General features: G+C 50.2%; 1 protein-coding gene across 1 annotated transcript in view; it reads left to right on the top strand.

The window, feature by feature from the left end:
* The first annotated feature begins 212 nt into the window (after positions 1 to 212).
* Positions 213 to 23,148, top strand: part of FRMPD1 (FERM and PDZ domain containing 1) — a 40,066-nt gene continuing 17,130 nt past the window's right edge. The window contains exons 1-7 of the mRNA XM_072859414.1: positions 213 to 241; positions 15,012 to 15,173; positions 16,532 to 16,636; positions 17,441 to 17,598; positions 19,616 to 19,718; positions 20,122 to 20,167; positions 22,681 to 22,788. Coding sequence (XP_072715515.1) covers positions 16,536 to 16,636; positions 17,441 to 17,598; positions 19,616 to 19,718; positions 20,122 to 20,167; positions 22,681 to 22,788 — 516 coding nt within the window. The 5' untranslated portion in view covers positions 213 to 241; positions 15,012 to 15,173; positions 16,532 to 16,535. The remainder of the gene's footprint in view (positions 242 to 15,011; positions 15,174 to 16,531; positions 16,637 to 17,440; positions 17,599 to 19,615; positions 19,719 to 20,121; positions 20,168 to 22,680; positions 22,789 to 23,148) is intronic.

The raw sequence follows: 23,148 nt of genomic DNA, 5'->3' as shown, positions 1-23,148 counted from the left end.
GCCGCCCACCGCGACGGGGCCTCGAAACAGGGGCGAGGAGAGAGGCGAGGGGGAGAGCAGAACGCGGGGCGGAGGGGGGGCACCCGGCTGGCGGGCTGCGCAGGGCGGGGCGGGGCGGGGCGGGGGCGCGGCCCCGGGGAGGTGGGGCGCCGCGCCCCGCTGCCCCGGCCCCGCCTTCCCGGGCAGAGGCCGCACCTGCCCCTCGGCCGCCACCGGCTCCGCGCTCCGCTCCCGGCAGCAGGTAACGGGGGAGCCTTTCCCTGCAGCGGCGGTGGGGTTGGGCGTGGACCCCCTCCTGTCCCAGGAGCATCGGAGCTGCGCGAACCCCGGCCCCGGGTGGAGGCGGCCCACAGAGCCCCCGACGGCGCGGCGGCTTCGGGGCCCGGGGCCCTCGGCCAGGCGGGCTTCCCCTCGCCGGCCCGCTCCCGGCTCCCGGAGGCAGCGCGGGCAGCGCCGGGCTCGGCCCCGGCCGGGCTCCGCCCTGCCCTCCTTGCAGGGGCCGCGCCCCACGGCCGCCCCTCGGGGCTCCCCGAGCGGGGCTCCTCGCGCCCGCGGTCCTGCCCTGCCCCGCGCCGGGCGGGAGTGCGGGTCCGCCCCGCTGGAGCCCCCGCCGAGCAGTGGGCTGGGAGGGGCGGGGGCCGCGGGGTTCTCGGGGCCGCGGGGCGCGGGACGACTCGAAGCGGCCGTGGAGCTTCTCCTGCTGCGGGAGCGGGCGGGCTCGGCCCGGCCCTCGGGCCATGGCGCTGCGCTCCCTGCGCCTTCTCCGGCGCTGCCGCCGCTCTCCCCGCCGGCGTGCCCCGGCGCGGCGGCCGCGGGCGGGGCGGGCTGGGTCCCGCTGCCGGCGGTGCCAGCAGAGGTGCGGAGCAGCGCGTGTCAGCCGAGATGGTCAAAACTGGCGGTCCCGGCTGAAGGAGGTGTTGCAGTAAGTAGTACGGCTGGCTTTGCTCCGCGTCGACCGTTTCTCAAAAGCTAGGAGGAAAATCGCTTTGCTGCTCGAGTTTATAGCCAGCTCCAGGGATGTCTGCCCCAGAACGGGCTGTCATCAAATAAATGTTTCCGCACTGGCTTAGCTGGCAGTGGTCAGGCTGACACAGTGGGAGAGGTTGTGCCATATTAATGCAGGGGTCTATCAGAAAGCCGGCAGCTCTGAGGTTTGGTCTGGCGTCCTGCTGTTACCTTTTATCCAGAAATACCTGCCTCACTGGGTGGCAGCTGCTTCTGCTATGTCTGTGTGAACGAAATGTTCATGACCTTGAATTTTGTGTGCCTCTCTTTTCATTTTTTTAGCTGACTTGCTCAGTGGTTTCTGGCCTGATCTTGCACCAAATGCTGTGAGCTAATTTTCACCTGAGCTTGAGGGAGCAGAAGGAAGAGTGGCTTTATCATGCAAGCATCAGATACAGCACTCTGTGGAGATCTTCTTCATCACCAAGCGTGGTGGTCTCGCTGGGCAAAGGCAGGATCTCTGTGGGGCAGCTGGAGCACAGAGATCAGAACTCTGTGAAGGAGAGCAGATAAGGTCAGGGTGGCAGTGTGTGTTCACCTGGTAGGTGTTACAGATTTGTGTTGCTGGCCAAAGTGATGGGATTTGCTCCATTTGTATGTGCTCATGATGGCTATCTAACCACTGAAAACAAACCTGCCAGCTTCCACCTGGGTAACCTGTTCTGGATGTGCATGCTGATCTCCACTTCTTGAGCATCGTGTGTTTTTGCTAACTCTCTGCAACAGCTTGTCTGTCGCTCCCTTGTTGAAGATGGATTTACTACAGCAGTGGGAAGCTATGTGAAGGTTCCCCTTCCTGGCAGATTTGACTGAGGCTTAACCTGCCAGTGAGATGTGGGAGATAAGGCTGAATGGTCTAAAGGGGCTATAAGACAAGAAATGTTAGGAAGCCCATTAGTCATGGGGGTCTTGTCCTGGAGGAGCAGTCCTGCTGGCCCAGAAGAATCTGCAGAATTGGAGATGGAAATGATAGTCATGTTAGATAAAAAGCCCTCAGCGAACCTTTTCCTCCATGTTACCTCCTTCTATGGTCCTGTTCCCACTCCCATATGGGGTTCTCTATAGCAAGGCAGAGAGAGAAATGTTCATACAGGGCTATCATACAACCTCATAAAAATCCAAGCTGGAAAAGAAAAAAAATTCTGGAAGTCTGCAAGGCAGCATTTCATTCTCCCTGCATAAATTTCAGCTGACATCAGCTAGAGAGGCACCTAACCCTTGCTCCATCCCTCCATTTGTGGATCAGCCTGTGCAGCTCTGGCAAGACTGATGAGTAAGCTCTGGGACCAAATTGGGTGGGAAGGCCAAAAGCAAGGGTGCACTGGAATGATTGCAAGGATGCAGCACAACTCAAAGGAAGAGGCTGTCCCTCTGTCCAACCCCATGATACTAAAGAGATACTAGAGGTGTTGATGTGGAGACAGGTCTTTCTCAACAAGAGTAGAGGGGTAGGAGGGCTCTGGATGGACAGGGGGCTTGAAAGAAGCCAGTGAAGCCTTCCAGGAAATGGCAGGTGAAGTTCCTTTCCACCAAAACTGCTCGGTCACATCCTGTACCAACTGCAACTGCTATGGGGAAGAGTGGCCCGGCAGCAGAAATGGCAGCCTTTGGGTACAGCTGGGCTTGCAGCTAAGTGTGGAGCTTGCTGTGGTGGAGACTCCTTTGCTTCTCTAATTTACCCATTGATAGCAAGCAGATGGCACACATTTCCAAGTGTAGTGCTATCTAATTTTCTGGGTTTCACTCCGCTAGGTTTTAGTAAATTACCCTCTAAATTCTTGCTAAGCAAGGTGCTAGCAAATAGAGCAGTGTGTTCAATGCTATTTAGTTATCTGGGCTCTAATGCTTGCAAAGAGCCTGGCATTTTTAAAGCTGAAGAGAAGCTCTTGGGCTTCACAAATAAATGGCTCTCTACGCAGCATGAAATTCCCCAATCGATATTTTTCAAGTGCATATATTTTTCCTTTCTTTATTCTTCCTTTCTTGGCATTTGCCAAAAGGCTGTGCAGAAGTTGTTTCCCAGCGTGTAGTCTTCGTGCTCAGTGAAATCTGAGGTGCACACGTAAAGGCGCACACCTCTACCAACAGGTGTGGAGGAACCCATTGTGTTACCTGCCCTGAACTTGTATATACTGAGGTGAGTTTTTGTCTGTGCAAACAATCCCAGGAAGGCACTGGAAATACTCCAGAGTGCTGAACTTTACAGGCATGTTTGTTGGTTCGAGGTCTGCACCAGGACATGGAGATCAGTGCCAATATGTGGAGTTCTGCATGAAAGTGTTGCTAACTGTGTGAGCTGCTTGATTTCATGGTATTGTGCATAGAGGGGCTGGGGAACAAGATCTGACTATGCACTCAGAGGCAGTTCTTTTCATCACTGTGAAAAGAAGTTACTCTTGGAAAGCTAAGTCAGGAAATTAGAGAGGAACATTCCTTCTGTGCTGGCAGTTCTTGTCCAGAGAGATATAGCTGAAGGAATGAAAGTCTTCACACACTTCCACACAAGTCTATTTTTAGAAGTGAAAGCTATTCAGAGGGGAAGTATTGATTTTTCTCCTTTCCACCTTGAACATTCTGTTTATCATTTTCTTCTGTTTGTGTGTAATGGACTGTACACAAAGCTATTCTTACTTCTCCCCTTCTGCTCTAGGGCCAGGCAAAGATATAGGGTCTTTGCTAAAACAGTTTTTATTTGGTGCCTGAAGTCTTTGCATGCTATGTCCAGAATCTTGTATTTTAAAACTAATTCAGATGTGAAGCCTCTTATGTCTGCAGGAAACCAGAGCACAATGAGCGTGTAATGGTACAGGCCAGACTTGCAAAAGACTTCAGAAAGAAAGCTAACAACTGGCGCTGACCTGCAGATTGGTTGGGAAGAGCAGCAGGAAACAGCTAACATGTTTGTGGTCCCTAACGACTTCTGGCCACCAGTGGTATGTCTGGTCAAGCTAAAAGAGACAAAGGGACCATCTTCAGCAGTATCTGGCAGCAATAGGTGTGATCTGGCAGTGCCGGTCATCCTGCTCCTCTCATGTTTTTGTCTGTTCTCAGGCAAACTACAAGATATGCTCCTGGCTCCCTGGGTATGGCCAGGTGTTACTTGGCTTTTGCTTAAAGAAGCCACATGACAGATTCCTCTGGGCCTCTTGGAAGATGGCTGTGCTAGGTGATTGCTGTGAAGGGTGTAGCTCATTTGGAGCTTCAGGTTCATCCTTCAGCTGGCTAGCGGCCACTGGTCTCTTCCTCTGTTGTTCTGCTGCAGTGAGGCCCTGCTCCAGGGCTGGGCGTGGAGCCACCATGCCAGCAGTGCTGGCACCAAGTCCCAGCAATGCTGAGTCTGTGCCCCTGCCAGTAAACTGTGTGTCCACAGGTTGCATGGGGTCTCATGCCATTCCTCTCCTCCACGGGCACCTTGACCCCAGGCCATGCCAGTCCAGGGGCACATCTGCTGCATGGCAGGTTCCCCTGTGAAGAGCACCTGAAGGGTGTGTCTGGGGCTCTGAGAAGCTTTGTCTGAAGTCATATGCGCCTGTGAAGATACTGTGGTCTTTCAGAGCCAGAGTATGTCCGTGTAAAACCTGACGAGTGCTGTGGAAAAGAGGAAGGTCAGAGGACTCAGGCAGTTGGAATATGGAAGTACAGGCAGCACAGGTGGTGTCGTCTCTGGAGGTGTCCCTGCTGTTCCTGGGAAGCCTCATCTGTGTTCAGCAGTTGCATCACGCAGGGTTCAGCAGCACCACAGCCTGAAGCAGAATCTCTCCTTTCTTCCCTGGGTTGCCAAGTGCTTAAAATTCTCTTGCTGAGTACTTTTGACTTACGGCAGGAAAGTTGTTTTTTTTTTCTTTTTTTCCATTTTTTTTCCCCCCTCCCTTCCTGGCAGCAGCTGTTTGTAGGTGAAAACCTGGGTTTCCAATAACATTAAAAAGCAACAGTGCTTTTTTTTATTTTTTCGAGGGGGGGTGTGTGGTAGGAGTGGTAATTCTTTTCCTGATGTTACAAAGACATGCTGAACATTAAAGGTTTTTCCATTTTGGATGAGAAGGAGATAATGCTATGACTTGGCAGTGCTTTGTGGGAAACTGCGGCTTGGGCTCATGATGTTTCTGACATGGATTGCACCTCCTGAAACACTTCATGGCTTTCTTACCACATGATGTGCTACTTTCCTCCTTTAAGATTGGAGGATATAGTGGATTGTGGGAGGAGTCCAGTCAAGGACTGTGACTTCTTAAGTAGCTGCAGAAGGCATCAGAAATGACACTACCTCAGGCTGCTGCAGTCTGTCCGGTTCACACAGTATGGGTCCATCTTCCCCGAGGTCAGAAGCTGCCCTGCGTCTGAGGATGGATTGATGAGTGGGCATGGTGGTGGCTGCCACTTTGTTGCTTGAGCTGTGATGAGCCACTCAAGTGCAAAGTACTTTTATTCTGTAGAAACAAAAGCCTAAAACCCAAGATGCATTGGTGGCTTGAAGAAAAACTAATTAAGTCAGATTGGTGCTTTTGCCTAAGGTAGTTAGTGACAGCAGCTGACAAGCCAGAACTTGCTCACCTGCTCACTGAAAGCATGGCAATCCAAAGCGGTGACTGCTTGCTTGAACAGCTGGAGAAGGCTTGTGCACAGCAGCACTGTAATCGGATGGTGCTGGACTTGCCTGGTCTTGCTTGGCAGACAAGGTCATGTGTTTCTGGCACAGCACGGGCTCTCTTTCTGGCTGCCAATGGCAGTAGATGAACCAGAGAATGTGCAGAAGACTATGTAGGATTGTGCTGGTGTGCTGTCTCCTGATCAGCCTAGAGAGACGTGGTCCATGCTTCTGAACAGTGCTAGGTTACGAGCTTGCTCACCTGCTGACTGGTGCTGTAGGGCTCCTTCCCCTTTTAACCAAGTCAAAGCTGCTAATTTTCTGGGTCCCAGCTTGGCTTCCCTAACATGGAGAGGCCAGGCTGAAGAGCTCAGGACTGTCACATGGCAGAAGGACATCAGCTCAGCTGTGAAGTCCTTGTTAAGAGAGCAGGCCATCCTGTGGTACCAAAGCAATTATAACCAGGGCCCCAGAGGTGATCAGACAAGCAGCTGACATAAGGGTGTGGAGGATAAACTCTGCTGACCTCAATCCTATTAGTGACATCTGGCAATATTGAGTGGTGTCATGGGTGTGTTTTCCTTGTGAGGAGAAGCAGTGCTGCTGTAATGGGTGAGGGGACTGATGTCATGACACACAAGGATGTTTGTGGCCATGGGGAGGATCCTGCTCTGGACTCTCCTCCTTGGGCACCAGGATGAGCCCCAGATGGGCCCCTGACTCTCATATGGCAGAAACTTGCGTGTGGACAATTTGGGCTGGTCTTTGATCAGGGCAAGCCCCATGTGAATGCAACTTGTCTCTGCAAAAGCCAGGGAAACATCACAGATTTGTTCAGGGAAAACTTCTGCTGCTTATATTGTGTTGACTTATGAGACAGGATGACCATAATGATTTTTTTCTTTTTCTTTTTTTCCCTTTTTTTCCCTCTTTTTGCAGGGGTTATGTTATTTAATTGTGTGATTGTGGAAACTGTAACAGCAGCAGCTCAATCACAGGCAAATAATGACAGTGGCATGGCTCACCCCAGCCCATGTGCTCATGTTCCTTTTTCCTTAACTCTTCACCTGCCTCGCTGCAGGGGCTGGAGATGGAAGCTGTGACAGAGGCCTGTAACAATCCTCAATTTCTGTAAAAAAAACGTGGTCATTGGAAGAGAAAGGAGGCCCACCTCCTCAGTGTCCACTGCGTTTGCATGGAGATGAGCCTGGGGAGAGTCTCAGGGGATGTGGAAGCTGGGAGGTAATGGGTGAGTGCTGGCTGCTGGGCTGCATTTGTGGAGGCATGCTCTGCCTCTGTGACCACATGCGATCCAGCTGCTCCTGCTTCCAGGCAGAACTCAAATCATGAGTCTGGGCATCTCAGTAGCATTTCAGGGTTGGTGTCTTGGGTAAAATGTCTCCTAAGAGAAGAGCTCTTGTGGGCCAGGTGCTACACAGGCAGAAACATTCTTGGAGGGGTTTCTAGTATCATCTTCCCAGCTGGGGTTTGCTCGCATTCTGGTGGGAGTGCAGATTGCCATGGAAGGTTTAATCCTGGTCCTCTGGTCCACCTATCTCCCCTGACCATATCTTGGAGAACATCTTTAGAAGTTACTATGTGGAAAATCTGTAAATTACTGTTCTGTCCCAGTGTCTTGTCAGGGCTGGTTGACCTTCAAAAGCTTTGCTGCAGAGGTGCCCAGTCCTGCCAGAAGTGTCTTCTGATGCAGCCCAGGCTCACAATGAACTATGTTAATCAAGAATGAGCTTAGTTTTCTGCTGCCTGCCTAGGAAGCAAAGAACGTGCTTATCTCCTGGTGGTACTTGAACAAGAGCAGCAGCTGAAGGAGCAGATATCACCAGTTGTGTCAATACCTCCCTACCCCGTAGTTGACCCATTACATGACCCAGATCCCCTGGCTTGTCAGCAGGATGTGTGTTTGGCTGTGTGAGAACCTGCATGTTCTCCTGAACCTGCATCTGCCTGACCCAAGCAGCTCCATGCCCGATTCTGCTGTTGAGGGTGAACACTCCTTCCTTGACTGAGCGACCACCGACCGGGTCTCTCATCCCACAGGAGCTCAGGCTTTCTCCGGAGTCAGGGGTGTTTCATTGGCTGGGGAGGACTTCAACAAGAACCTGGGCTGAACCTTTCTGTTGCTGTCCTGTGATCTCTGGAAGCAGGTGGAAAAAAATGTGATGTTCTGACAGCAGAGAGGCCAAGCATGAGCTGAAGGGCTTCTCTGTGCTGTTCTCCAAACCAAGGAGATTGGCCATATGGTGAAAGAGGACACCCTGGTGCTGCAGTTTCTGCTTTTCAGAGCTTGTGAGGGCAGCATGTAGCAGATAACTGGTCTCCAGGGAGGACCATGCCTGATGAGTTGGGGTAGCCTGGGCAGGGGCTAGCCCAGCTTTGTCTCTGAACTGCACAGTGTGAGGATGCATCACCAGCTACACAGGAGGTGAAATCATAGAATCATAGAATGGTTTGGGTTGGCAGGGATATTTAAAGGTAATCTAGTCCCCCTGCAATGGCCAGGGACATCTTCAACTAGGTCAGGTTGCTCAGCCCTGGCAGTCTGACCTTGAATGTTTCCATCCACAACCTCTCTGGGCAACCTGCTCCAGTGTTTCACCACCCTCACTGTAAAAAATTTCTTCCTTATATCTAGTCTGAATCTACACTCTTTTACTTTAAAACCGTTACCCCTTGTCCTATTGCTCAGGCCCTACTAAAAAGTCTGTCCCCATCCTTCTTATAAGCCCCCTTTAAGTACTGAAAGGCCACAATAAGGTCTCCCCGGAGCCTTCTCTTCTCCAGGCTGAACAACCCCAACTCTCTCAGCCTTTCCTCTTAGGAGAGGTGTTCCATCCCTCTGATCATTTCTGTGACCCTCCTCTGGACCTGCTCCAACAGGTCCATGTCTTTTCTGTACTGGGGACCCCAGAGCTGGACGCAGTGTTCCAGGTGGGGTATCACCAGAGCAGAGCAGAGGGGCAGAATCACCTCCTTTGACCTCCTGGCCACGCTTCTTTTGATGCAGCCCAGGATACAGTTGGCTTTCTGGGCTCCAAACACACATTGCTGGCTCATGTCCAGCTTTTCATCCACCAGTACTCCCACGTCCTTCTCTGCAGAGCTGCTCTCAATCCATTCATCCCCTAGCCTGTATTGATGCTGGGGATTGCCGCAACCCAGGTGCAGGACCTTGCACTTGACCATGTTGAACCTCATGAGGTTCACATGGGCCTACTTCTCAAGCTTTTCCAGGTCCCTCTGAATAGCATCCCACCCCTCAGGCACATCAACTGCACCACTCAGCTTGGTGTCATCTGCAAACTTGCTGGGAGGGCACTCGATCCCGCTGTCTGTGTCATTGATGAAGATATTAAACAGTACTTGTCCAAGTATAAACACCTGAGGGACACCACTCATCACTGATCTCCCTCTGGACTTTGAGCCATGGACCACTACCCTCTGGATGCAACCATCTGGCCAATTCCTTATCCACCAAACAGTCCACACATCAAACACATCTCTCTCCAATCTAGAGAGAACGATGTTGTGGAGGACCATGTCATAGGCCTTACAGAAGTTCAGATAGTTGACATCAGTAGCTCTTGCCTTGTCCACTGATGTAGTCACTCCATCATAGAAGGCCACTAGGTTTGTCAGGCAAGAATTGCCTTTGGTGAAGCCAGGCTGGCTGTCTTGAATCACTTCCATGTGCCTTAACATAGCTTCTAGGAGAATCTGTTCCATGGTCTTCCCAGGCACAGAGGTGAGGCTGACAGGTCAGTAGTTCCCAGGGTCCTCCTTTCTGCCTTTTTAAAACATTGCACGTTTCCCTTTTTCCAGTCACTGGGGACTTCACCTGACTGCCACAACTTTTCAGATATCATGGAGAGTGGCTTGGCAACTATATCAGCCAATTCCCTCAGGACTCTGGGATGCATCTCGTCAGGTTCCATAGACTTATGTATGTTCAGGTTCCTCAGGTAGTCTTGAACCTGATCTTCTCTTACAGTGCTCCCCCAGTCCCTGCCTTGCAGTCCATCCACTTGAGAGGTGTGGGAAGAGAGGTTGCCAGTGAAGACTGAGGCAAAAAAGGTGTTGAGTACCTCAGCCTTCTCCTTGTCCATTGTTACCAGTTTGCCAGTTGTGTTCATTGTGGGGATGGACTTTCTTTGACCTTTCTTTTCTGGCTGACATACCTATGGAAGCCCTTCTTACTCTTCTTTGCATCCCTTGCCAAGTTCAGCTTCAGCTGCGCCTTGGCCTTCCTGACCCCATCCCTACATAACCAGGCAACGTCCCTATGCTTTTCCCAGGATACCTGTCCCTGCTTCCACTGCCTGTGCATTTCCTTCTTGCCCTTTAGTTTGACCAGCAGGTGTATATGCACCATCATCCACGTTGTCAACTGACTGACCTTCCAAATCCAGAGCCTCATACCTGTTGTATAGAGGCGCCTGGGAAGGCGAGGCAGGCAAAGAAGGGGGTTTGCCTTCCACCCTGAGCGTAGACTTTAAGTTACTGCCTTCTGCCTAGTGGTGGGAGGATACAGGATCGCTTTGATCTTGTGTTTTTTCTGGTGGATGTTTCTGACTCAGGGAGGGCAGAGCATGGTTCCACCAGCACCTTCAGCCTTTTTGGCAAGAATAGCTACAGTTTGGATACTGGCAGGACTGTGGACTTACTTAAATTCCTCTACTCTGCCATGAAAAGGTAAAGGGGAAGGAAGACATGATGAAATGCACAACCCTGTCATGTATTTTTTCACAGTTTGTTCTGGAAAGTGGGTTTCACAGCTGTAGTGCGCAGCATCCTCATAGCACTGCATGCATGGCACAGACACCTCTGCTTTTTCTCCAGGGGAACTGGTGAAGTTTGACATCACTGTGATTACTTTGAAGCCCAAGAGCTCTGGTCTGGAACTAGCCATCTGTCAAAGGATAAGAGGAAAGATATGACACTGAGGCTGCATTAGCAGCAATGCATGGTGCTAGTACCAGCACCATTCCACCTTCCACCGTTTGGAAGAGGACAAGAGGACATTTTTGGAGCTGGGAGCCCCTCTTGAGGAACAGCAGACTGCTTTTTAAAGATCTAACCCAGTGCACGGGTTTTGACCATGCATCAAAAGAGAGATTTGGTTTTGATCAAAAGCAGAGGGGACCAGCACAAAGCACTGTATTTACACTTTGGGCCATGGCACTCACTGTCATTGAATCTTACTGCCTGTATTTTCAACACCACAAATTTTGACTGTGAGCCCTAAGGCTTTTCCAGTTAAGGGAGACAGTTGTTTAGAACTTGTAGACACATCTGCAAAAGGAATGGTCTCCCCGGCAGCTGCTGCGGAGGTTGTTGCTAGTGTTGGCGTCCCTGGCATGTTAGGGTGGCCAGAGGCAGGGTTTGTGTCTTCCATGATCAGACAACCTTGTTGCATGTGGTGAGGCTTCCTGCGAGGGCTGCGTAGGATTAGTTGGAGCTTAGAGGCTGGAGCTGGCTGCTCTCCTGATTGTCCCTGCTGTAGCATTACTGCAGAGTGGCTGGGGGGCTGACTTGAAGATGGGAGGAATTTTAAGGGTGGAAGAAGCCTTAAAGGCCCTTTACTCCCTTAGTAAATACACATGTGAGGCAGTACTGCATTAATCTTTGCATAGCTGCACAGGCTCCTGATACATGCTCCTTAAACCCCACAGAGAGCAAGTTACAGTAATTGAGTACCTGCTGCCAAGTCTGGCTTCATCTTCCACTGGCACCATCAGCAGGGCTGGCAGCAACAGTGGTAAGGCAAATACTGATCATCTGCATTTCAGGTAGAAAAGTGTATTTTGTAAAGAAGAAAATGTAGTTGTTCTGCATCTGCTATAAATACATGTATTCTCACAGTAATATTTGTATCATAGCTGCTGATTCCCAGTATTTCGAACAAATCAGGCCCCAAACTTCAGGAAATTTATAACAAACAAAGAACTTGAATTCCTCTCCATTTGCCTCATGAGGATGCATCTGGGATCATGTATCAAGGGTGATCAAAGGTGTTTTTGTTGCCACTGTAAAGGTCAGATACTTCACTCTCATGGTAAAAGTCAAACCAAATCTGAAACTTCCAGCCATCAGTATAACTCTAGAGCAGGGGCTCTGGGAACATCAGTATGAGGGTGGGTGGGCTGTAATGAGTTGTTAGTGCTGATGTGAAGATGGAGTATTGCAGAAAGATCTTGTACATGCACCCTCTGTGTTGCCTGCAGCTGGATGTCCTGCCCTGCCTTGCTGAGTCCAGTGCGTCACTAATGTCCACAGGAGGCTTTGGGAGCTTTGCAGGGAGGTGCAGGTGCAAGGGAGCCCTTAAAAGCAAAAGAAAGGAATTTTCCTCAGCTGGTTTGACCACCTCTGACAATGTCTGTGGGAGAAGGCAGAAGATGGGTCATCTTTCTCACTGTGTCCCAGCTCTCAGAGCTCAGCACAGACAGCTGGAACCAGACCTGCCCATGATCTCCTCCTGTCTCCTGTCTGTCCCCCAGGCTGCCTGTTGTTCTGATTGCTCTCAGGTGGCCTGCCTGACGTCTCTGGCAGAATCAAAAAGCTGTATAAGAAAAGCCACCATGCTGAATATCCTGAAGAGAGCTGGACATCATTTAACCTAGGTTATCCTTGTTCTCTCTGCTGGTTACTCTGAGGAAGTCCAGATTTTGGCCTGGTGCTATCTCAGCAATGTGTGATCTTGCCAGGCGCCGATGGGGAAAAAATTGTAGCAGAAGAGCAAGGATTGTGTTCCCACAAACCATTATACTCTTCTTAGCCTTGCAGGGCTGCTTGCCACATGCACATTGGTCTGTACATTGAAGGCTTGCTTTATGGGCGGTGAGCAAGTGAATTATGAGCAGGAGACCTCTGTTCAGCCAGAGAAGCACTGAAGTGTCACAGCTCTTTGTCAGTACCCATTTTGTACTGTGTTTGGGGGAGCTGGGGAAGGACAGGGCACATTATACACTATTTGGATTTTATTATTGCCCTCCTTGAGATTGCACACTACTGACTGGCATCCATTTCAAGAAGTACTTAGAAAGATGCTTCCAAAAGCCCAGATGAATGAAGATATGAGTGGACCACATCCAGAGGTGTTTTATGACAGCTTATCACAACTATTTCTGTTCATGCAGTTCTCTGCCATCATTGGAGACCTGCTGACCCTGACTACTGCTCCTCCTGCTACATTTTGATGGTAGTGAACACTTTAAAACAAAGATCTAATTTCAAAACCACCAGTAAAACTTTCATCCATTAGAAAATTTCAGTTTGATTAATTAATACTTTCCATGTAAGGACATGAGAAAAATTAAAGTGTTCTCCTTGAAAATTGGTTTGTTTTGTTTTTCCTGCCAGTCAAATCTGGGCTAGCTGGTTGAATGGTCTTCTGTTTGGTGCCTTCTGCCTGATTGTGCAGTTGGCACACATTTCTTCACAGCTTCCTCTCCTTGTACGGCAGGCTACCGCCAACTTTCTGCTCCACTTCGGAGTGGACAAGAACTGAGTGATGTGAGATCAGATCTATGTTGTCCTTGTTTGCGGCAGGGGTGGAGTATATGAACCTGCTGTGCTGCTGCAGTGGCTGAAAGCGAGGCTGTGGAAAAGGAGGCTGTGGGGAAGCAGTATTCTCACTGCTGTGGCAGGGGTGTATGACATACAGGCAGCGAAGGCTGGCAGTTCTCCTTGTGTCCTCTATTCCTCCATGCAGGAGACAATGCACTTCCCGACACTGCTTTCTGTTGTACCGCCCTGCGGCTGCATGCTCTGAGGTTTGCCAAGGCCTTGATCTTCAAGTCACTGTTGTTCCTGAAGAGCTAGAATCACCCACCCAGGTTTACTCTGAGACACCAAGCAATGGCTGTCTGGATGGGTCAGTTAGCCCTGCAAATACCTGGCAAGTCTTAGTTTCCTCTGACAGAGTTTAAGGATCTTTGAGTATTAGGATCCTAGCCCACTTAAGCTGCTTAGTGACGTGATCAAGGGCTTGGCTCAAAAATAGTTGCAAAGGGGCAGGTGGGAGAAGGACTCAGGTCAGAGCTTTCGAAGGACATCTTTGAAGCAAGGAGGTGCCAAGTGCACATGCATGATGGGTCTGTGCAAAAGGCTGGGTAATCCTGTCCCACTCAGCACACATGCAGGTGCCTGTGTGTCCTGGGGACACCATGAGAAAGGCTACTACCTTGTGTTTTGCACTATTGTAGGGAAATATCTGCCAAAAATGCCTCTTCTAAGATGCCTATTGTTTGGCTCAAGCATTCTGGTTTACTGAAAGGACAATGTGGGTTTCTTTGTCTTTTAGTGTTCCATCTGGGTTTTTTAAGCATTTATGTTTGTTCTTCAAGCTTTTCCTCCTTGTCCTGCCGGTTAAGACTTTCTCCAGAAATTCTGTTTTGTGAAGCACAGCAGAAGCATAGAAAGGAAAGGCTGTCCTTTCTGCAAAGAAGTAAAAGATACGGGGCAGGGGCAGAGGGTGGAACTGCACATGGAGGTAATGAGAAAGCACCAGAGAACAATTGATCTCAGTGCATCAGTAGCTGAAGCAGGTGACTTCTAGGCATCCAAAAAGAGAGCATCTTGGGAGGAAGGACCAGCTGCAAGCAGGGCTTTCCCCATGGCTCAGAGGGGAATGCTAGAACATTTGAAGGGATGTAGGAAAGCCAAAGCACTTTATGCTCCTGAGAAGACAGATTAAGTCAAAATCAGAAGATGGCTGTAGCCACACTGTTACATGAGTGTTACAGTGTCTATGGAGCTGACTTGCAGAAACAGTGAAATACTGAGGCTGAAAGGGAACATGCTAAGCATAGACAATGACTGCTCAGGCCTTGGTTTGACATGTCCTATGTATGTCTTTCAGGCTGCAGAACTGCTGTGCTCCTACTTGTTCTGTGGTTACTTCCCAGTCACCTTCTGGAAAGGGAGCAGGCTTCCTATCCTACAAGCTCTAGTTTCCTTCAGAGAACATCACTTGATTGCAAGGGTACTCGATTTTGGTTCAGAGATGCTGCTTAGAGGCAGATATAGGAGCAGTGTGGCTGAAGGAGCAGTTTTGAATTGTGTTGCATAAGAAAGAGCAGCCAAGAGAAAGCTCAGTGAAAGAACTCCTGAAGGGTTGAATTTTATGGCCCTCTTTTCTGTCCATTGCTACACAGGCAGGTAGTGAAATGGGCCAGAATGGCTTCCTGGGGGGGAAAAAGACATCAACAAATGTTGGTCCTTTCCTCTCATACTTGTTGGAACAGACGAGTTATGGGGAGTGCTTTCAGTTGAGAGGGTGCTGAGGGGAAGAGGTCCAGTTTGTGTTGAGACAGAATGTTTTGTGCCTCATTTCTGTCAGCTTCCAACCATCTCTTTCATATCTTGTTATTCTGAAGCTAACTTACTAATATTTCTCCTACAGCAGAGCTCCTGCTATGGACCAGCAGCCCGCTGTCCTGTGTACTGTCCCAGCATAACAGACAATGTCCCTGATGTGCAGAACTTACTGTCTGAGCAGAAGACACGAGAAAGGAGCTCCACACATACAAATCTTGCAAGCTGACCAGAAGACACAGTGTGAAAGGTGGCTATTATAATTCTGTTTTCTTGCTGAAATACAACTGAAATACAAATACTTTATATTCTTCATGACTTCTTGCGGATGCAGACATATTTTCTGTTTTGTTTTGTGTTTGGTTCACTTGCAGCCCACACTTCTTTCCAGTGTTTGAATGAGTAACAAAAATAGTATGTGGCTACAGGCTTTCTGTATCTTGGAAGGCACAATGTTAAAGTGGCAAATTATCTGGTTTGAGAGAGGAATCCTGGGCTACCAGGTTCATTTTGGGGTCTGGAAGCTGACCTAGCTTTTGCATCTTCAAAAGAAGGAATGTTTTTAGGTGCAATTAAAGTCACAATGAATTAACCAGATCTGAGCCAAACTCCTCTAACGCCGCAGTTCTTTGGTTCAGTAGGACTGAAAATATCCTATCAACAGCAGAGGGTTCATGCACAAGGAGCAGGTTGGATGAGTTACCATTTTCATATTGTTGAACTAGAGCTTTCAAATGGAAGGTCCAGGATGAGCCACTCACTTAACTGATTTCTGGAACGACATGTTCACAGGGCTCCAGATCTAGTAGACGTCAGTAGAGTGGACCAGTTTTATCAGAGACAAATTTGAGCTTATGACCTTGGTTTAGAGACTGCTTCTGCTAGTGCAAAGAGCTTGCACTGCAGTGCAAGCTTGCACTGCTAGTGCAAACAGCAGTGTGCAGCAGCTTGCCCTGGCCACTCAGCTTCTTGCTTCATTACTGCTCTCTGTAGAATTTCTGTGGCTGTATTAATCTGAAAGGAAATTTGACACAGGGAGGGAATACCAGCTCTCTGCCTCCCCAAGGCAGCCAGGAGTTGGGTGTAAACCTCACTGTCGTGCCCTGAAGCCTTCTGAGGCTGAAGGCTGTGTATTTGTCCCTGAAATGGTGGTCAATGGAAGAAGCGTGTCTAGTTCGGATCAATGTACAGGTGGGTGTTACCAAACTTACCATTCAGAGATCCCAGACTAAAATAGAGAAGGGCTTTCCTATGACTAGGTATGGCAGCTTTCTCTTGTTGAGAACACAGATCACTGGATCCAGAAACCATGGAAGAGGAATACAGAGGTTACTGGGTCATTCTCTGCCATGAGAAGCTAATGCACTATGACTGCCAACATGGACTAACCAAAAGCACCAGGCAGGGGAGACTGGATGGGCAGGAAGAATCATAGTAAGTGTTACAGATGTTAACATCCTCTGTTAAAGCACATGGTCTTCCCAAGGTGCCAATGGATCTCTTTATTACCAAAGAGTTGTGAATTGGTGTTGGTAACGCTGAACAGTGTCTAGAAGATTTCCTCAATCTTTTATCATTCTGTTTTCCTATGGTTTCTGTCACTTTCAGGTAAATGGAAGATTTGGAGACTAACTTAATCCAGACACGGAAAGCATGTAGAATAGAGCAAATGGTAGCAAAATGGCTTCATCGCTCTCGGGATGGTGCATCCAGGTAAACATGTTTTTTTGTGAGAGGAATATCTGTTGATCACCTTTGATCAGAGACAGCACAAGCTTGTTCCCAACAAACAGGGGCAGTCACAGGTTGCAGATCTTACTCACTGTTTCAGCTGTTCTTGGGAAATATGCATACAGTAGTCCCTAGAAAAAACAGTGTTTTTAAGCATCCTCCTTGGTTTCCAGAGTTGTTCTTGCTTTCACCCATTCTGGTTTTGTGAGCCACATCTGCAGAAATACAATACTGCTCAATGCACAATGTGCTTTTCTTGAAGGTGGGGTTGTGCTTTTCTTTGTGTCTTGCCATTGGGCCATGTTTTTAGGGCAAGACTGGGCTGCATTTACAAGGGATCCTGACCCACAGCTGCTTTACTTTCCTAAGGTCTGTGAATCAAAATTAAGCTGGACTGGATCCTGGCAGAAGCAGAGAGCTGTAAATTCTCTCACTGCCTTGCTGGGTAAAGGTGTTGCTGTGATCTGTGGAGGTCAGGGCTTGGTGCGGGTTATACCTAGAGTTCTCCCTCCATGTGACCACTGGGCTGGGGTGGCTGAAAGAGTTGTGGTTACAACCAGCTGGTGCCACTGGTCTGATGTCTTCAGCTTTCTGTGGAGCCTGGGGGATCACTGCTAGCCTGCACAGTGCAGAGCCACCCGTGGGTACCCAGAGAAGTGCTGGCCTCGCTATGTACTGGTGCAGCCCACTGAAAGTGGAGGTGTGTGTATGTGTGTGGATCTATGCCCCTTCGATAAAGTATCTTCTGACTATATCTTAATTAATCACCGGCTTCTTGTCTCACAGGGGCAGAGTGTCTGTGACAGACAGCACCAGTGATGGCAGTGGCCAGCCTGCTAGCCGTATCAAACTTACTGTCACAGTGTACAAAGATTTGGTCCTCCATCACTACGGCTTTGAGATTTGTCCAAACCTTCCTCTTACGATTGCATCTGTCACTGCAGGTAAGCACCATTTCCTTCTCCCTACAATCACAAGTGTGAGAAGCCTGAACTGTCCCAGATGGCCTTAGTGATAAACTCCTGTCAGGTATTTATGAATTCCTTAGGTACCTCTGGTTGGCATGTGATCCTTGAATACTGAGGGCAAAAGCCTATGTGCCTGTGGTGTGCAGAGTGCTTGAACATCTACCTGATTCTGATGGCATGGAAGACATCTAAGCCAATGGCAGCTTCACTGCTAATCCTTCACCCGCACTCAGACACAGCTGACCTTCAGGAATGCAAAGAGTTGCTTCAAAGCAAAGTTCTCTCTGGTGTTTTATCTGAAATGCAAAGGAATAATTTCATCTAATCTTAGAGTTCTTATTCTGCAGTGGCCCCGGTGATCTGTTGTCAAAAATGGTCTCTGGGCTTACAGCCCTGTAACATGGAGAGGATCACCGCTAGTTACAGGCAGCCCAGGTGAAATTCTGCTCAAGTCAAGCAGATCCACCTTCCAGTTATAAAAGGGAGGGATATAACTCTGCTTTTAAGGTGGCTTGGGGGGTTTGAATCTGTTTTTCATTTATTTTTTATTTTTTCAATGGGTACTCAAAAATGCCTGCTTTTTAGCTGTCAGTGTGAGTGTGACAGCCAGAGAAAGACTATACCCAAGCTGGGTAGGTAGGTGTTGTGGGGAGGGTGGCTGGAGGACTGGCCTGAGGTCTGCCTCTGGCTGCCCATGTGGGCTGTGGCATACCCCATCTGCCTGGGGGAACAGCCTGTCCAAGTGCTCGTGCTTGCAGGATATTTAGCATAAAGGCACTACAGTATGGTCTCTGTCCTTTCACAGTGCTTTTGAGGGAAATTTTCTCTTTATGCTCCTTTCCATGTGAAATGTAGCTAAATTAGCTGAGAGTCTTGGGGCCTAAGAAGTGGGGAAGGAGGTTTTCTGTTACGTTTTTCTTTTTTCCTAATCAGAAAGAATCAACATTTGACTAAAACTGAGGTACAAAGAAACCTGTCCTTTTAAGTCCTGTCCTTTGTTGTGGGAGCCCACAGCTAAAAGTCCTGTGTTTAATTCCAAATGATTGTCTTTGTGTATTGCCTTTCATGTATGCTACCTGACGCTGGGGTGGTGGGTGCTAGGTGGGTTCATGGGCAAACCTACCTGGCAGAGAAATTCAATAGCGTGCCTCAGCCAGCAGGCTGGCCGTGGTGGAGCTGGGGGCTGCGTTCACGCTCCTCCTTCTCAGACCAGAGGTCCACCTGCTCTTTAGCCCCTTGGATCCTGTGGCTGCTACTCTCCTGGAAAGCAAAGCTCAGAAACCATCTTTCTCTCTTGTTGTGGATCCTCCCAGGAGACAGCGTCGTTAAGGAGACCTCCTCCTTGTTCTCCCGAGTTGCAGAAGGGAGTCACCATGCTGGGAATCCAGCCCACATCTCCTAGGAACTGCTGCAGCACCTTGGTCTGGATGGTGGCATGCCAGGAGTGCTGAGCCCTGGCCTGTGCACCGTATGTGGTCAGCCGCTGGGATGTAACCACCAGGGTCAGGCCAAGGTGCAGACCCCACAGAGAGGGAGCACTGTGCTGCGGCAGCTGCCCAGGCCCCCAGAGGCCTCTGCGGGCCCAGGGCTTGCAGACGGATGAAGGGCAAGGCAGTGCTGCTACTCCCAGTCCTCCTGTGGTTCCTGAGAGCCTGTAAGCCCTGCTGCTGCACCCCTGGCAGGCAGTGCCCGAGGACTGTGTGGTGGGCTGTGACAAGGGAAAAGACATGCGCAAGAGTGATTTTCTGTGGTGCAGGCACAGCTTGTGGGGCCAGAGGACAGCCTGGGTGAGGCAGCATGGACACGGGCAGTGGTACACCAGCTGGCATCAGGGCCCAATGTCCTTTGGCCCCTTTTTATTTTGCCATCCAGAGGCAGTTGCTGAGGCAAGTGGGTGCCAGGTGGGAAGAGGAGCTTGCAGTGAGCGTCCCTGGTGGGAGGAGGTCTGCCGGTGCAGCGCTGTCATGACTAACTGTGTGCCGGTTGCCCGCAGGGAGCACTGCCGAAGGGAAGCTGCAGCCGGGTGACCAGATCCTCTTGATAAACTCTACTGCGGTGGATGACGTGTCGGTCGAACGAGCAGCTGACATCATCAGGTGTGGTCCCGCATGACCCGCAGGAACAAGGTGGCAGAGGGCTGAGAGGAGAGGTGCAGGGACTGGGTCTCACCAAGGGTTGCAAAGGTGCACGGCTGTGTGGGGCCAGCCCCCCCGTGGAGGAGGACCTTGCTGCCTCCCGGGGTGCTGGGCTCAGTGGGGGCCTGCCCCACAGGGACGAGTCAGCCCTGCGGCTGAAGGGCACAGCAGCCCAGGACAGAGGGGTTCCCCCACTTCCCCGTACCATGGCGGTGCTTGGTAGGCTGCGCCCTGCCTTGCTGAGCACCTTCCCTCGTGGGGGGAGTGGAGGGGCCAAAGGCCTCACTGGAGCCGTCTGCCGTGACACGGGGGAGGAAGGCACAGGCAGCTACTGACCCTGGCTGACTGCATGTCTCTGTTACAGGGAGGCTGGTGACGAGCTCCTCCTAACCGTCCTGCGCTGCACGTCGGTAAATGGCCTTTCTTCAGCACTCTCAGCACTCCCAGCAGCACTGCTCCAGGTGGCCATGGCCGGCAGTGTGGTCCGCAGGGAAGGTGGGGAGGCTGGGCTGGCATGCAGAACGCAAGGGCCCGACCGAAGCCATGAGGGAGCTGCGAGGGTCCTCTGCTTTCACGCGTGCCCTTTAAGGAGCTTTTGGGGAGAATGAGTGGTAACTCCTCACAGCTCCCCTGGCTGCAGGGCCAGGGTGGCTTGCAGAGCCTGTCACACGGAGAGGCTTGCTGAGCGGTTTGAGCCCATGCTCCCTGGAGCTGGAAGCTCCATCAGGAGCTATGAGGGCCCAGCAGGCTCTGCAGGGGCCAGGAGGCCACAATGACTGGGATGCCGGCAGGTCTCCTCAGCAAGCTGGGGCCAGCCCACCAAAAACTGCCTGGAGTGCTCTCTACATGCTGGGGCTGTCTGGGCCATGGGGACCCCCTGGACATGAAAGGCAGGTGCCAAGGCTGCAGGCCCAGCATGCACCCTAGGTGGTCCTTGGAAGCTCTTGAGGTTTTCCTTTCTGGAAAAATTTATCCCTTTTTCTCCAGGCTCTGTCTGGTTAAGGGCTGGGACCGGGATGTGGATCATACTTTGGGAATAGAAGCCAAGTTTTAGTATAAAACTTTGGTGCTGATAGCCCATTCCTGTAGCATAAAATTCCCCAGAAGGCATGTACTGCTGACATGATGTGTTTATCCGTCTGGATTTCAATGTGTGTAAAAGCTGAGCTGCAAAGCAAGGACAAAATTGGGTTTGTGTGCTTTTTGGCTTCTTGTGATATATGAAAGTGGCCTGAGGGGGATTTCGCCCCTGCTCTACCCCGGAAAGCATTTTGGGAGCGTTTTTCGTTTGTTTGGAGGGTTTTTTATTTTGATTTATTCTTAGAAACAAGAATGATGATTCCTTCAGAAGAGTTACTGGAGCTCTCAGGCTTATGGTCATGAGGTTTTTTGGCCATTCAGTAAAGGTACATTCCAGAGAAAATCTCTTAAATATATTTTTCCTGCCCAGAGTTTCCCAGGTGTTGGCATTCAACGGATGTGCATAAAGCCAAAGTAACCAGAAAAACCTTAAGCAAACCCACTGAACAGTGGCTTCCCTCTTTTGTTAATCTGATCTCCCTTGCCTTGTACATTGTCTGTCAGTCTCACCAGTGCTTGATCTGGCTCTGGAGATCAAGGAGAAAATGAGAGTTAGTTATGCAAGACCTGAATGCCTGCCAAAAAGGGGAAAATGCAATGGCTTTTCAGAGAGTAAAGGATCTGGAAAACCCTTCACGGGATTTGGAACACCCTTCACAGGCCTTCATACATTGTTGAGAAGCAAATGGGGCACGAACCCATTTTTGTTTTTTCCTTTGCAGGTCACTTTAAGGACACCTCCAAATACAGCCAAGGCTGATCTTGGGTTTGGGGTTGGCTCTTGCCCCACTCTGAAGGCAGCTGTGCTTAGAGCTGAGAGGTAACGCCTCCCATTGACGGATACCAGACCCTCTGCTGGGGCTGCTCTGGCCACACTAGAAGGGATGTGGGAGGCCTTGGCCCTCCTCTGGGCAGCTGCGGGGCATGATGCTCTGTACAGCCCGGCAGAATCTGGAAGGGCCTGCTGGCCGGGCACAGAGACTCCTGCCTGCCTCCCTTCCTCCGTCCTTGCCAAATGGCCTTGGGGCAAGATGGGGCTGTGGCAGGTTGGGAGGCACCTGCACCTCTGGCAAGACTGTAGAAATTGCTCTATCTCGAAGTTGTCTAGGAGGATACTGAGGGATACTGCCTCTGTTCTTCTTAGGGAATATTGTGCTTTACAAGAGCAGGACATTTGGGCACGAGAATTCAGTGGTTCCTAGGCTCATGTGGTGTTTTGTGGGCAGGCCCCTGTTACGGTGAAAGCATGGTTATGTGACAATAGTGCAATGAAGTCAAGTTGGCTTTTTAGCCTTGGGCAGTTTTCTTAAACATTTGCAATATGAGAGTATGCTCTAGAGACCCCAGCTGAGCTGGGAAGTTCTGCATACACGGCTGTGTTCTTGTGATACACTGACAGGCGGTTTTGTCTATCACTGCAAGGTACTCTGCATGTGTTGGTTTATGATACTGTGTAGCCCTACTGCAAGCCAGCTGTTGGTAGATTAACAGTTGTTCTGCAGGATCCTGGCTTCACTGGAGTTGCTGGGGAGATGCCTAAACAGTAACTGGTTAACATGCAGTGAAATTAGGAGTGTGTACAGCACGAGCTGCACGTGTGTCCACTTGTTGGACAGATGGGTTTGGGTTCAGAAGGCAGCAACCACCCAGATAGGTCAAAAAGGCCTGTAGCAAGCCTGGAGGCTGAGAGACTCCTAACAACACCTGTTCCTCTAAGTGCAAGGCAGTGCGGTGTGAGCAGCTTCAGCATGGGCTATGATCGCACCCCTGCCTGTACTGTCGGCCTCTGCCTCCCGTACATAACTGCAACAGACTGAGCTGCCAAGTGCTGTTATTTTTTCAGGGCGGGCCTAAGTCGTCATTTCTTACTGCAGAGAAGAGGGCAAGGCTAAAAACAAACCCCGTGAAAGTACGGTTTGCAGAGGAAGTGCTGGTGAACGGACATACACAGGTCAGTGGGGCATGGCTGCAGCCAGGCACCGTGGGCACTGCATGCTGGGAGGAAATGGGTCACTCCTGTGGACAGATGCTGGGCTGGGTTAATGTGGCCAGGACCTCCAGAGTGATGCACCCTCACTGTACTGGTCTGCCCTAAATATGCATACAGGTATCTGGTCCCAACTTCTTTCCTAGGCTCACTCATGATCAGAGGGAAGTGCTGCCATCTCCAGAGGGTTTTATCTTTGATTTGCTTACTTAGACTAATGGAAAATACCTGCATGTACTACTTTTGTCCTTTTACCATCAGGTAAACTTTAAAAGAGCATTACACAGCTGTGGGATGTAGTAGTCATCTCTTGAGGTCCTAATG

The sequence above is a fragment of the Ciconia boyciana genome, chromosome 4 (genome assembly GCF_034638445.1).
Source record: "Ciconia boyciana chromosome 4, ASM3463844v1, whole genome shotgun sequence".
Taxonomy (NCBI): domain Eukaryota; kingdom Metazoa; phylum Chordata; class Aves; order Ciconiiformes; family Ciconiidae; genus Ciconia; species Ciconia boyciana.
Note: the sequence above shows the minus strand (reverse complement) of the source record. Positions and strands in the feature narration are given on the sequence as shown.